We start from the raw sequence: 14,504 nt of genomic DNA, 5'->3' as shown, positions 1-14,504 counted from the left end.
TCTAATGAACTCGCACACCGAATCAGCGTATTCGTCAATATTGTTATCTGACGCAATACGAAACATCTCCCAGTCCATGTGATGGAAGCAGTCTTGGAGTGTGGAGTCAGCTTGGTCGGACCAGCGTTGGACAGACCTCAGCGTGGGAGCTTCTTGTTTTAGTTTCTGTCTGTAGGCAGGGATCAACAAAATGGAGTCGTGGTCAGCTTTTCCGAAAGGGGGGCGGGGCAGGGCCTTATGTGCGTCGCGGAAGTTAGAGTAACAATGATCCAAGGTTTTTCCACCCCTGGTTGCGCAATCGCTATGCTGATAAAATTTAGGGAGTCTTGTTTTCAGATTAGCCTTGTTAAAATCCCCAGCTACAATGAATGCAGCCTCCGGATAAATGGATTCCAGTTTGCAAAGAGTCAAAGTTCGTTCAGAGCCATCGATGTGTCTGCTTGGGGGGGGATATATATACGGCTGTGATTATAATCGAAGAGAATTCTCTTGGTAGATAATGCGGTCTACATTTGATTGTGAGGAATTCTAAATCAGGTGAACAGAAGGATTTGAGTTCCTGTATGTTTCTTTCATCACACCATGTCTCGTTAGCCATAAGGCATACGCTCCCTTATTGATGTCACCTGTTAAATCCACTTCAATCAGTGTAGATGAAGGGGAGGACAAGGGTTAAAGAAGGGTTTTTAAACCTGGAGACATGGATTGTGTATATGTGCCATTCAGAGGGTGAATATGTATATTTAGTGTTTCTCTCCTCACCGTCTCTCTCTCTCCTCCCAGTGTCTCTCTCTCTCCTCCCAGTGTCTCTCTCTCCTCCCAGTGTCTCTCTCTCCTCCCAGTGTCTCTCTCTCCTCCCAGTGTCTCTCTCTCCTCCCCCAGTGTCTCTCTCTCCTCCCAGTGTCTCTCTCTCCTCCCAGTGTCTCTCTGTCTCTCTCCCAGTGTCTCTCTCTCCTCCCAGTGTCTCTCTCCTCCCAGTGTCTCTCTCCCCCAGTGTCTCTCTCTCTCCCAGTCCCCTCCCAGTGTCTCTCTCTCCTCCCAGTGTCTCTCTCTCTCCTCCCAGTGTCTCTCTCTCTCTCCCAGTGTCTCTCTCTCCTCCCAGTGTCTCTCTCTCTCCCAGTGTCCCTCTCTCCTCCCAGTGTCTCTCTCTCTCCCAGTGTCTCTCCTCCTCCCAGTGTCTCTCTCTCTCCTCCCAGTGTCTCTCTCTCCTCCCAGTGTCTCCTCCCAGTGTCTCTCTCCTCCCAGTGTCTCTCTCTCTCCTCCCAGTGTCTCTCTCTCTCCTCCCAGTGTCTCTCTCTCTCTCCCAGTGTCTCTCTCTCTCCTCCCAGTGTCTCTCTCTCTCTCTCCCAGTGTCTCTCTCTCTCTCCCAGTGTCCTCTCTCTCTCCCAGTGTCTCTCTCTCTCTCCTCCCAGTGTCTCTCTCTCTCTCCCAGTGTCTCTCTCTCTCTCCTCCCAGTGTCTCTCTCTCTCCTCCCAGTGTCTCTCTCTCTCCCCCAGTGTCTCTCTCTCTCCTCCCAGTGTCTCTCTCTCTCCTCCCCCAGTGTCTCTCTCTCTCCTCCCAGTGTCTCTCTCTCTCCTCCCAGTGTCTCTCTCTCTCCTCCCAGTGTCTCTCTCTCTCCCCCAGTGTCTCTCTCTCTCCTCCCAGTGTCTCTCTCTCTCCTCCCCCAGTGTCTCTCTCTCTCCTCCCAGTGTCTCTCTCTCTCTCCCCAGTGTCTCTCTCTCTCCTCCCAGTGTCTCTCTCTCTCCTCCCAGTGTCTCTCTCTCTCCTCCCAGTGTCTCTCTCTCTCTCCCAGTGTCTCTCTCTCTCTCCCCCAGTGTCTCTCTCTCTCCTCCCAGTGTCTCTCTCTCCTCCCAGTGTCTCTCTCTCTCTCCCAGTGTCTCTCTCTCTCTCCTCCCAGTGTCTCTCTCTCTCTCCCAGTGTCTCTCTCTCTCCTCCCAGTGTCTCTCTCTCTCTCTCCCAGTGTCTCTCTCTCCTCCCTCTGTCTCTCTCTCTCTCTCCTCAGTGTCTCTCTCTCTCCTCCCACCCTCTCTCTCTCTCTCCTCACCCTCTCTCCTCACCCTCTCTCTCTCTCTCTCTCTCTCTCTCTCTCTCTCTCTCTCTCACCCTCTCTCTCTCTCTCTCACCGTCTCTCTCTCTCTCCTCTCTCTCCTCACCGTCTCTCTCTCTCTCTCTCTCCTCACCGTCTCTCTGTCAGAGGTTGTGGTGTAAACATGTAAGTGATGTAAAGTGAGTTTACGTCTGTGTGTTTAAACAAACAGGGCTGCTCCCTGTCACCTGTCTCTGTCTGACGCATCACAGACAGACCCATATGGTGGCGTGTGTTTTCATGACTACTGTCTACACTGTTTGGGTTTACACAGGCCTGTTAATGAGGACTGTTCTGTTTGGGTTTACACAGACCTGTTAATGGGGACTGTTCTGTTTGGGTTTACACAGACCTGTTAATGAGGACTGTTCTGTTTGGGTTTACACAGACCTGTTAATGAGGACTGTTCTGTTTGGGTTTACACAGACCTGTTAATGAGGACTGTTCTGTTTGGCTTTACACAGACCTGTTAATGAGGACTGTTCTGTTTGGGTTTACACAGACCTGTTAATGAGGACTGTTCTGTTTGGCTTTACACAGGCCTGTTAATGAGGACTGGCCTGTTAATGAGGACTGTTCTGTTTGGCTTTACACAGGCCTGTTAATGAGGACTGTTCTGTTTGGCTTTACACAGGCCTGTTAATGAGGACTGTTCTGTTTGGCTTTACACAGGCCTGTTAATGAGGACTGTTCTGTTTGGCTTTACACAGACTTCTTAATGAGGACTGTTCTGTTTGGCTTTACACAGGCCTGTTAATGAGGACTGTTCTGTTTGGCTTTACACAGGCCTGTTAATGAGGACTGTTCTGTTTGGCTTTACACAGACCTCTTAATGAGGTCTCTCTCTGAAGTGTCCTTCTCGAATGAGGGAGGGAGCTGTCATACTGGAATGAATTTTGGGGCTACCGAGTGGGGCAGCGGTCTAAGGCACTGCTCAGTGCTGAGAGGCATCACTACAGACACTCAGGTTCGAATCGAGGCTGTTTCACAACCAGCTGTGATTGGGAGTCCCATAGGGCGGCGCACAATTGGCCCAGCATCACCTGGGTTTGGCCGTCATTGTAAATAATGATTTATTCTTAGCTGACTTGCCTAGTTAAATAAAGGTAACACGAGAGGAGGAGGGAGCCGTCATGCTGGAGGGAGGGGGAGCCGTCATGCTGGAGGGAGGGGGGAGCCGTTATGCTGGAGGGGGGGGGGGGGAGTTATGCTGGAGGGGGGGGAGCCGTCATGCTGGAGGGAGGGAGGGGGGGGGAGCCGTCATGCTGGAGGGAGGGAGGGGGAGCCTCATGCTGGAGGGCGGGAGGGGGGGAGCCGTCATGCTGGAGGGAGGGAGGGGGGAGCCGTCATGCTGGAGGGAGGGAGGGGGAGCCGTCATGCTGGAGGGAGGGAGGGGGGAGCCGTCATGCTGGAGGGAGGGGAGGGGCGTCATGCTGGAGGGGGAGGGGGGGGCGTCATGCTGGAGGGAGGGAGGGGGGAGCTGTCATGCTGGAGGGAGGGAGGGGGGAGCTGTCATGCTGTAGGGAGGGAGGGAGCCGTCATGCTGTAGGGAGGGAGCCGTCATGCTGTAGGGAGGGAGCCGTCATGCTGTAGGGAGGGAGGGAGGGAGGGAGCCGTCATGCTGTAGGGAGGGAGGGAGCCTTCACGCTGGATGGAGGGAGGGAGCCTTCACGCTGGAGGGAGGGAGGGAGCCTTCACGCTGGAGGGAGGGAGGGAGGGAGCCTTCACGCTGGAGGGAGGGAGGGAGGGAGCCTTCACGCTGGAGGGAGGGAGGGAGCCTTCACGCTGGAGGGAGGGAGGGAGGGAGCCTTCACGCTGGAGGGAGGGAGCCTTCACGCTGGAGGGAGGGAGCCTTCACGCTGGAGGGAGGGAGGGAGCCTTCACGCTGGAGGGAGGGAGGGGGAGCCTTCACGCTGGAGGGAGGGAGGGAGGGAGCCTTCACGCTGGAGGGAGGGAGGGAGGGAGCCTTCACGCTGGAGGGAGGGAGGGAGCCTTCACGCTGGAGGGAGGGAGGGGGAGCCGTCACGCTGGAGGGAGGGAGGGAGCCGTCACGCTGGAGGGAGGGAGGGAGCCGTCACGCTGGAGGGAGGGAGCCTTCACGCTGGAGGGAGGGAGGGAGCCTTCACGCTGGAGGGAGGGGAGCCTTCACGCTGGAGGGAGGGAGGGAGCCGTCACGCTGGAGGGAGGGAGCCTTCACGCTGGAGGGAGGGAGGGAGCCTTCACGCTGGAGGGAGGGAGGGAGCCGTCACACTGGAGGGGGGGAGCCGTCACGCTGGAGGGAGGGAGGGAGCCGTCACGCTGGAGGGAGGGAGGGAGGGAGCCGTCACGCTGGAGGGAGGGAGGGAGGGAGCTATCATGCTGGAGGGAAGGAAGGAGGGAGGGAGCTGTCATGCTGGAGGGAGGGAGGTCATGCTGGAGGGGGAGGGAGCTGTCATGCTGGAGTGAGGGAGGGCTGTCATGCTGGAGGGGGAGCTGTCATGCTGGAGTGAGGGAGGAGGGAGGGCTGGAGCTGTCATGCTGGAGGGGGAGGGAGCTGTCATGCTGGAGTGAGGGGGGGAGCTGTCATGCTGGAGTGAGGGAGGGAGGGAGGGGGAGGGAGGGAGCTGTCATGCTGGAGGGAGGGAGGGAGGGAGCTGTCATGCTGGAGTGAGGGAGGGAAGGAGGCCGACAAGATACCTCCCGACGCTGGTGGTGTCCCACAGCAGCAAATACAGGTTTCTGTTAATACAGAACAGTTTCTGTGTTCATTTATCCCACCAGATGTCCTATCTAGACTGTAATACCAGGAGGACAACAGGTATCCTAGCGGTTAGAGCATTGAGCAAGTTATCCAAAGGTCGCTATTCCCGAATCCCCATGGCGACAAGGTGAAACACAAGTTGATGTGCAAGGCACTTAATCCTAGTTGCTCCAGGGGTCTGTGTTGATAATGGCTGATAATGGTTGACCCTGGCTGTGACCCCAGTCTCCGAGGGTGTCTCAGGGGCAGTTAGGATATGCAGGCACACGGGGACACCAAGCACACGGAGACACTCGGTGCACTCACTCAGACGCCCACACACATCACACTCTCAACATATCTTCTAGGAAGCCGTGCTGACAGGCGTAAGATAAATGATCTTCAGTGGTATTTCTCTCTTCCCCCCTGAAGCGCTAGGTCAGAAATGAAAAGGAGAGCATTCAGCTGTGCTTTTGTCCCACTCTGCTCTCAGGCCTCTTAGTTCTGCAGTGATGGATGGACAGTGGACAGACAGACACGCTGCTTATCAGTTGAGCCCACATTAGGCCGTTACCACGGGGCCCTTAGCCTAGATAGACTTGTGTGCTAAACATTAAAGCATGTCTGACCGAAGCCTTTTTTGCCTTTGGTGATGTAGAAAAGAGAAAAGTTATCCTTGGTGTCTGGTTTGGTCACATGTCTTTAGTACAAAGAAGAGAGAGACACACAGGGGCACCACAGAGGTGAAAAAGAAAGCGACACAGAGGTGAAAAAGAAAGCGACACAGAGGTGAAAAAGAAAGCGACACAGAGGTGAAAAAGAAAGCGACACAGAGGTTGCAGATTTATTTTCATAGTTTGTGACATTTTGAAAATGTAGTGTTTTTAAAAAAAAGTGATTTCATATTCAATTTGGCTTTTCATCTAGTTTGATTCGCCGCACGCTGGGGCGGCAGGGTAGCCTAGTGGTTAGAGCGTTGGACTAGTAACCGGAAGGTTGCAAGTTCAAACCCCCGAGCTGACAAGGTACAAATCTGTCGTTCTGCCCCTGAACAGGCAGTTAACCCACTGTTCCTAGGCCGTCATTGGAAATAAGAATTTGTTCTTAACTGACTTGCCTGGTTAAATAAAGGTAAAATAAAACGCCTTTGAGGAAGGGAATCTTGTTTCGAGACCGCGTGTTTGACGACAACTGATAATTAGCTCATTATTAGAGAAGGGGGCGGGGCTGGATAAAAATGAAACAAATCAACATTTGATGATGCAGCGACGGGGCGCCACAAATGTAACGAAATGTAATCTGATTACTTTTATGAGTAGCTAGTAATATCATGTATTACCTTTCAACACTTGGTAATACTTTAATAGTTACTTTGTGAAGTAAAGTGTGTGTTATTTTTTAGAATCATAACCTTACCGGGCGAGCGTTTTCATGATCCGATCTCAACTTGTTTCCTCATTTAACCAGAACTGGCGACATGAGAGAGAGATTTTGAATTAAAAGCAAGCTAACCTGTACAGATGTTTGTCCTGGCTAATTCAGCAGCCCAGATGACAGTGCAGCACACTAGACTAGCACAGGAAAGCAGCACCACAGATGAATGGAAGAACTAGTGTTCAGACCGGAGTTAGTAACCAGCCTATCAGATGGGAGGAGGAACTAGTGATCAGACCTGAGTTAGTAACCAGCCTATCAGATGGAAGGAGGAACCAGTGATCAGACCTGAGTTAGTAACCAGCCTATCAGACGGGAGGAGGAACCAGTGATCAGACCTGAGTTAGTAACCAGCCTATCAGACGGGAGGAGGAACCAGTGATCAGACCTGAGTTAGTAACCAGCCTATCAGATGGAAGGAGGAACCAGTGATCAGACCTGAGTTAGTAACCAGCCTATCAGACGGGAGGAGGAACCAGTGATCAGACCTGAGTTAGTAACCAGCCTATCAGACGGGAGGAGGAACCAGTGATCAGACCTGAATTAGTAACCAGCCTATCAGACGGGAGGAGGAACCAGTGATCAGACCTGAGTTAGTAACCAGCCTATCAGATGGAAGGAGGAACCAGTGATCAGACCTGAGTTAGTAACCAGCCTATCAGATGGAAGGAGGAACCAGTAACCAGCCTATCTTTGGTAGAGCGCGCGACTCCCTCCGACAGTCCAAAACGTTTTGAGATTTGTTTTTCATAACAATAACGCCGACTCCCTTCGACATGCAACGTAATATTATAAAGTAACACGTTACTTTTGTTAAATGTACCAAGTAATATGTAATATTATTAGTTTCCAGGTAACTAACCCCAACACTGATTGTCAGTATGGGAGAGCCTAATGTGTTGCTATTTGTTGCTTACTGAATACTCTTCTGCTAAACACTATGTACTAAATAGTATGTTGTACGATTAGTGAACAGCTGCATACATTTCTACTAAATAGTATGTTGTATGGTTAGTACACAGTATGGCTTTTTGGTTAGTAGTAGGCAAGACAGATTTCAGACAGACAGTGATGAGAAGAGACCGAGAGATAAAGGGAGACCAAGAAGGAGAGCGTGGGTAAATGGAAGGAAAGGAGAGAGTATGCAGGGCAGGCTGTACTGAAGTAGCCAGACAGGCAGGGCCTCTCTCTCTCTGGCGGCTGGTTGTACATCAGACTCTGCTCTGGAATTCAGGAATCCAACATTCCAACTCCCCACATAATGACCCCTTTCCCCGCCTCCTTCTCCTCCCTCACTGGCTAAAGGACGGGCACTTATGCATGGTCAGGCCAATCAAAACCTCCCATGGTCTCTCGTGTGGAATCGGTGCCAGTCTCCAAAGAAGTAGATCAATATATAAGAGGGGGATAGAAGACAGCTTCCTCAGGCCGTGTGTGTGTGTGTGTGTGTGTGTGTGTGTGTGTGTGTGTGTGTGTTTACGTGAGTGTGTCCGCAAAGAAGGCCTGGATACTCAGGGAACCAAACATCAGGATGGTTCATTCTGTAGGCACAACCATCACTGACTCTGTTAAGGGCTGTGGGTGGGTGGGTGGTGTAGGGCAAGAGTCTCTAGTTGGTAAACTGCATGTAGTCTTAATGCTTAGTGACTGTTGATTGAATGGGATGATGGAAGAGTGGAGGGAGACTTTGGAATATGAAGGCAAAGGAAAAGTGTCTCCTCTCCTGTCCTCTCTCAATTCAATTTTTCAATTCAATTCAATTCAAGGGCTTTATTGGCATGGGAAACATGTGTTAACATTGCCAAAGCAAGTGAGGTAGACAACATACAAAGTGAATATATAAAGTGAAAAACAACAAAAATTAACAGTAAACATTACACATACAGAAGTTTCAAAACAGTAAAGACATTACAAATGTCATATTATATATATATACAGTGTTCTAACAATGTACAAATGGCTAAAGGACACAAGATAAAATAAATAAGCATAAATATGGGTGTATTTACAATGGTGTTTGTTCTTCACTGGTTGCCCTTTTCTTGTGGCAACAGGTCACAAATCTTGCTGCTGTGATGGCACACTGTGAATTTCACCCAGTAGATATGGGAGTTTTTCAAAATTGGATTTGTTTTCGAATTCTTTGTGGATCTGTGTAATCTGAGGGAAATATGTCTCTCTAATATGGTCATACATTGGGCAGGAGGTTAGGAAGTGCAGCTCAGTTTCCACCTCATTTTGTGGGCAGTGAGCACATAGCCTGTCTTCTCTTGAGAGCCATGTCTGCCTACGGCGGCCTTTCTCAATAGCAAGGCTATGCTCACTGAGTCTGTACATAGTCAAGGCTTTCCTTAAGTTTGGGTCAGTCACAGTGGTCAGGTATTCTGCCGCTGTGTACTCTCTGTTTAGCCAAATAACATTCCAGTTTGCTCTGTTTTTTTGTTAATTCTTTCCAATGTGTTAAGTAGTTATCTTTTTGTTTTCTCATGATTTGGTTGGGTCTAATTGTGCTGCTGTCCTGGGGCTCTGTAGTTTGTTTGTGTTTGTGAACAGAGCCCCAGGACCAGCTTGCTTAGGGACTCTTCTCCAGGTTCATCTCTCTGTAGGTGATGGCTTTGTTATGGAAGGTTTGTGAATCGCTTCCTTTTAGGTGGTTGTAGAATTTAACAGCTCTTTTCTGGATTTTGATAATTAGTGGGTATCGGCCTAATTCTGCTCTGCATGCATTATTTGGTGTTCTACGTTGTACACAGAGGATATTTTTGCAGAATTCTGCGTGCAGAGTCTCAATTTGGTGTTTGTCCCATTTTGTGAAGTCTTGGTTGGTGAGCGGACCCCAGACCTCACAACCATAAAGGGCAATGGGCTCTATGACTGATTCAAGTATTTTTAGCCAGATCCTAATTGGTATGTTGAAATTTATGTTTCTTTTGATGGCATAGAATGCCCTTCTTGCCTTGTCTCTCAGATCGTTCACAGCTTTGTGGAAGTTACCTGTGGTGCTGATGTTTAGGCCAAGGTATGTATAGTTTTTGTGTGCTCTAGGGCAACAGTGTCTAGATGGAATTTGTATTTGTGGTCCTGGTGACTGGACCTTTTTGGAACACCATTATTTTGGTCTTACTGAGATTTACTGTCAGGGCCCAGGTCTGACAGAATCTGTGCATAAGATCTAGGTGCTGCTGTAGGCCCTCCTTGGTTGGTGACAGAAGCACCAGATCATCAGCAAACAGCAGACATTTGACTTTGGATTCTAGCAGGGGAGGCCGGGTGCTGCAGACTTTTCTAGTGCCCTCGCCAATTCGTTGATATATATGTTGAAGAGGGTGGGGCTTAAGCTGCATCCCTGTCTAACCCCACGACCCTGTGTGAAGAAATGTGTGTGTTTTTTGCCAATTTTAACCGCACACTTGTTGTTTGTGTACATGGATTTTATAATGTCGTATGTTTTACCCCCAACACCACTTTCTCTCTCTCCTCCCCTGTCCTCTCTCTCCTCTCCTGTCCTCTCTCTCCTCTCCTGTCCTCTCTCTCCTCTCCTGTCCTCTCTCTCCTCTCCTCTCCTGTCCTCTCTCTCCTCTTCTCTCCTGTCCTCTCTCTCCTCTTCTCTCCTCCTCTCTCCTCTTCTCTCCTGTCCTCTCTCTCCTCTTCTCTCCTGTCCTCTCTCCTCTCTTCTCTCCTGTCCTCTCTCTCTTCTCTCCTGTCCTCTCTCTCTCTTCTCTCTCTCCTCTCTCTCCTCTTCTCTTCTCTCCTGTCCTCTCTCTCCTCTTCTCTTCTCTCCTGTCCTCTCTCTCCTCTTCTCTTCTCTCCTGTCCTCTCTCTCCTCTCCTGTCCTCTCCTCTCCTGTCCTCTCTCTCCTCTCTCTCCTCTCTGTCCTCTCCTCTCCTCTCCTCTCTCCTGTCCTCTCTCTCCTCTCCTGTCCTCTCCATCTCTCCTCTACTGTCCCCTCCATCTCCCCTGTCCTCCTCTACTGGCCACTCCCCTCACCTGTCCTACTCTCACCTGTCCTCCTCTCCTGTCCCCTCCATCTCTCCTCCTCTCCTGTCCCCTCCATCTCTCCTCCTCTCCTGTCCCCTCCATCTCTCCTCCTCTCCTGTCCCCTCCATCTCTCCTCCTCTCCTGTCCCCTCCATCTCTCCTCCTCCCTCCTGTCCCCTCCATCTCCATCCCCTCCATCTCTCCTCCTCTCCTCCATCCCCCATCTCCATCTCTCCTCCTCTCCTGTCCCCCCCTCCATCTCTCCTCCTCTCCTGTCCCCTCCATCTCTCCTCCTCTCCTGTCCCCTCCATCTACCTGTTGACTGTCAGGATGTTTACCAACATGGAAACGTATTATGTATGCAGGCCCTGGGCCCTGGTCTATAGTAGTACCACTATATAGGGAATAGGGCTCTGGTCTATAGTAGTACCACTATATAGGGAATAGGGCTCTGGTCTATAGTAGTACCACTATATAGGGAATAGGGCTCTGGTCTATAGTAGTACCACTATATAGGGAATAGGGCTCTGGTCTATAGTAGTACCACTATATAGGGAATAGGGCTCTGGTCTATAGTAGTACCACTATATAGGGAATAGGGCTCTGGTCTATAGTAGTACCACTATATAGGGAATAGGGCTCTGGTCTATAGTAGTACCACTATATAGGGAATAGGGCTCTGGTCTATAGTAGTACCACTATATAGGGAATAGGGCTCTGGTCTATAGTAGTACCACTATATAGGGAATAGGGCTCTGGTCTAAGTAGGCTCTGGTCTATAGTAGTACCACTATATAGGGAATAGGGCTCTGGTCTATAGTAGTACCACTATATAGGGAATAGGGCTCTGGTCTATAGTAGTACCACTATATAGGGAATAGGGCTCTGGTCTATAGTAGTACCACTATATAGGGAATAGGGCTCTGGTCTATAGTAATAGGGCTCTGGTCTATAGTAGTACCTGGTCTATAGTAGTACCACTATATAGAATAGGGCTCTGGTCTATAGTAGTACCACTATAGTAGAATACCTGGTCTATATAGGGAATAGGGCTCTGGTCTATAGTAGTACCACTATATAGGGAATAGGGCCCTGGTCTATAGTAGTGCACTATATAGGGAATAGGGCCCTGGTCTAAGTAGGGCTAGGGCTGGTCTATAGTAGTACCACTATATAGGGAATAGGGCTCTGGTCTATAGTAGTACCACTATATAGGGAATAGGGCTCTGGTCTATAGTAGTAGGGCTCTGGTCTACCACTATATAGGGAATAGGGCTCTGGTCTATAGTAGTACCACTATATAGGGAATAGGGCTCTGGTCTATAGTAGTACCACTATATAGGGAATAGGGCTCTGGTCTATAGTAGTACCACTATATAGGGAATAGGGCCCTGGTCTATAGTAGTACCACTATATATAGGGAATAGGGCTCTGGTCTATAGTAGTACCACAATATAGGGAATAGGGCTCTGGTCTATAGTAATACCACTATATAGGGAATAGGGCTCTGGTCTATAGTAGTACCACTATATAGGGAATAGGGCTCTGGTCTATAGTAGTACCACTATATAGGGAATAGGGCTCTGGTCTATAGTAGTGCACTATATAGGGAATAGGGTGCCAATTCAGATGCAGCTTGTTACTCCTGTTAAGTGTTGAGAAGAGTTTCCATAACAACAGACTTAAAACTTTATGAAATACTTAAAATGGCTAAAATCCATTTGATTGATTTGTCCTGCCGATCTAACGTTGTGATAATGTGTTGTTGTTGTTGTCAAGGAGTTTGCTGTCTCTAACGTTGTGATAATGTGTTGTCAAGGAGTTTGCTGTCTCTAACGTTGTGTTAATGTGTTGTCCAGGAGTTTGTTGTCTCTAACGTTGTGTTGTTGTCCAGGAGTTTGTTGTCTCTAACGTTGTGTTGTTGTCCAGGAGTTTGTTGTCTCTAACGTTGTTAATGTGTTGTTGTCCAGGAGTTTGTTGTCTCTAACGTTGTGTTAATGTGTTGTTGTTGTCCAGGAGTTTGTTGTCTCTAACGTTGTGTTAATGTGTTGTTGTTGTCAGGAGTTTGTCTCTAACGTTGTGTTAATGTGTTGTTGTCCAGGAGTTTGTTGTCTCTAACGTTGTGTTAATGTGTTGTTGTCCAGGAGTTTGTTGTCTCTAACGTTGTGTTAAGGAGTTTGTGGTGTTGTTGTCCAGGAGTTTCTCTAACGTTGTCTCTAACGTTGTGTTAATGTGTCTCTAATGTGTTGTTGTTAATGTGTTGTTGTTGTCCAGGAGTTTGCTGTCGCTGACCAAGGTGGTGAATGTGTCTCTAACGGAGCATTTGATGGAGAGGGTCCAGGAGTGTTGTTGTCTGAGTTTGTTGTCTCAAGGCTGTGTTGTTGTCCAGAGGTCTCTAACAACACAGGAGTTTGCAGTCTCCAAGGAGGTGAACACACACAGGGAGGAGGAGATCGCTGAGCTCAAGGCTGAGAGGAACAACACACACACACACACACACATTAATGTGTTGTTGTCACACACCCTTCCAGTCCCTAGCATAGTCCATTAACAGTGTCAGACTCCCACTGGTTTGACCTGTGAGTATTCGTTTGTGTTTTAGTAGTGTGTGTGTGTGTGTGTGTGTGTGTGTGTATTTACGAGTGTTTTTAAGAGAGGGCTTGATCTTTGTTCTGAGGATTAGGTCACCCTTTATGAGTGGTTGACAGAGCACCCGCCCTCCCAGGTCACAGCGCAGACAGCCATAGGATAATTCCCCTGTCTGTCACTTCTCTGCTCAGGCCTAGTGGCGGATGTGCGGCTCTAACTGGTTAATCCACCTGCCAGTCCAGTTGCAATGAGCAGAGTCTGGGTCAGTCTAATTAGGACCGATGGACACTGACTGGGGAGAGGAGGGAGGGGGAGGAATTAGAGAGGGGAGGGAGGAGGAATTGAAAGAGGGGGAGGGAAGGTGGGAGGAGGAGGAGAGGGGATGGAGGGTAGAATATGGGAGGAAGGGGAGGATGGAGGGTAGAATATGGGAGGGAGGATGGAGGGTAGAATATGGGAGGGAGGATGGAGGGTAGAATATGGGAGGGAGGATGGAGGGTAGAATATGGGAGGGAGGATGGAGGGTAGAATATGGGAGGATGGAGGAATATGGGAGGAGGGTGGAGGGTAGAATATGGGAGGGAGGATGGAGGGTAGAATGGATGGGGGGGGAGGATGGAGGGTAGAATATGGGAGGGAGGATGGAGGGTAGAATATGGGAGGGAGGATGGAGGGTAGAATATGGGGAAGGATGAGGGAGGATATGGAGGGTAGAATATGGGAGGAAGGGAGGATGGAGGGTAGAATATGGGAGGAAGGGGAGGAGAATGGAAGGGGATGGAGGGTAAATATGGGAGGAAGGATGGAGGGTAGGATATGGGAGGGGGAGGATGGAGGGTAGAATGTGGGAGGAAGGAGGATGGAGGGTAGAATGTGGGAGGAAGGGGAGAATATGGGAGGATGGAGGGGGTAGAATATGGGAGGGAGGGGAGGGGGAGGATGGAGGGTAGAATGGGGAGGGGAGGGGAGGGAGGATGGAGGGTAGAATATGGTAGAATAGGAGGAGGATGGAGGGTAGAATATGGGAGGGAGGATGGAGGGTAGAATATGGGAGGGAGGATGGAGGGTAGAATATGGGAGGGAGGGAGGATGGAGGGTAGAATATGGGAGGGAGGGAGGATGGAGGGTAGAATATGGGGAGGGTAGAGGGAGGATGGAGGGTAGAATATGGGAGGAAGGGAGGATGGAGGGTAGAATATGGGAGGAAGGGGGAGGATGGAGGGTAGAATATGGGAGGAAGGGAGGATGGAGGGTAGAATATGGGAGGAAGGGGGTAGAATATGGGAGGATGGAGGGTATGGGAGAATATGGAGGGTAGAGGGGAGGAGGGAGGATGGAGGGTAGAATATGGGAGGAAGGGAGGATGGAGGGTAGAATATGGGAGGAAGGGAGGATGGAGGGTAGAATATGGGAGGAAGGGAGGATGGAGGGTAGAATATGGGAGGATGGGTAGGGGAGGAGGGTAGAATGGGGAGGAAGGATGGAGGGAGAATGGGAGGGGGAGGATGGGGAGGGTAGAATATGGGAGGAGGATGGAGGGTAGAATATGGGAGGGAGGATGGAGGGTAGAATATGGGAGGGAGGATGGAGGGTAGAATATGGGAGGGAGGATGGAGGGTAGAATATGGGAGGGAGGATGGAGGGTAGAATATGGGAGGAAGGGAGGATGGAGGGTAGAATATGGGAGGGGGAGGATGGA

At 50.0% G+C, this 14,504-nt stretch overlaps 1 protein-coding gene across 27 annotated transcripts in view; it reads left to right on the top strand.

Moving 5' to 3' along the window:
* The first annotated feature begins 12,507 nt into the window (after nt 1-12,507).
* The window catches only part of ppfia1 (PTPRF interacting protein alpha 1), a 50,038-nt gene continuing 48,041 nt past the window's right edge, over nt 12,508-14,504 (top strand). For all 27 annotated transcript variants that reach the window (XM_042314831.1, XM_042314830.1, XM_042314822.1 and 24 more), the window contains exons 1-2: nt 12,508-12,551; nt 12,660-12,702. In XM_042314831.1, coding sequence (XP_042170765.1) covers nt 12,543-12,551; nt 12,660-12,702 — 52 coding nt within the window. In that variant the 5' untranslated portion in view covers nt 12,508-12,542. The remainder of the gene's footprint in view (nt 12,552-12,659; nt 12,703-14,504) is intronic.

This window comes from Oncorhynchus tshawytscha, unplaced genomic scaffold, assembly GCF_018296145.1.
Source record: "Oncorhynchus tshawytscha isolate Ot180627B unplaced genomic scaffold, Otsh_v2.0 Un_contig_9131_pilon_pilon, whole genome shotgun sequence".
Lineage (NCBI taxonomy): Eukaryota > Metazoa > Chordata > Actinopteri > Salmoniformes > Salmonidae > Oncorhynchus > Oncorhynchus tshawytscha.
The sequence above is the reverse complement of the archived record's forward strand: the minus strand, read 5'-3'. Positions and strand labels throughout refer to the sequence as shown.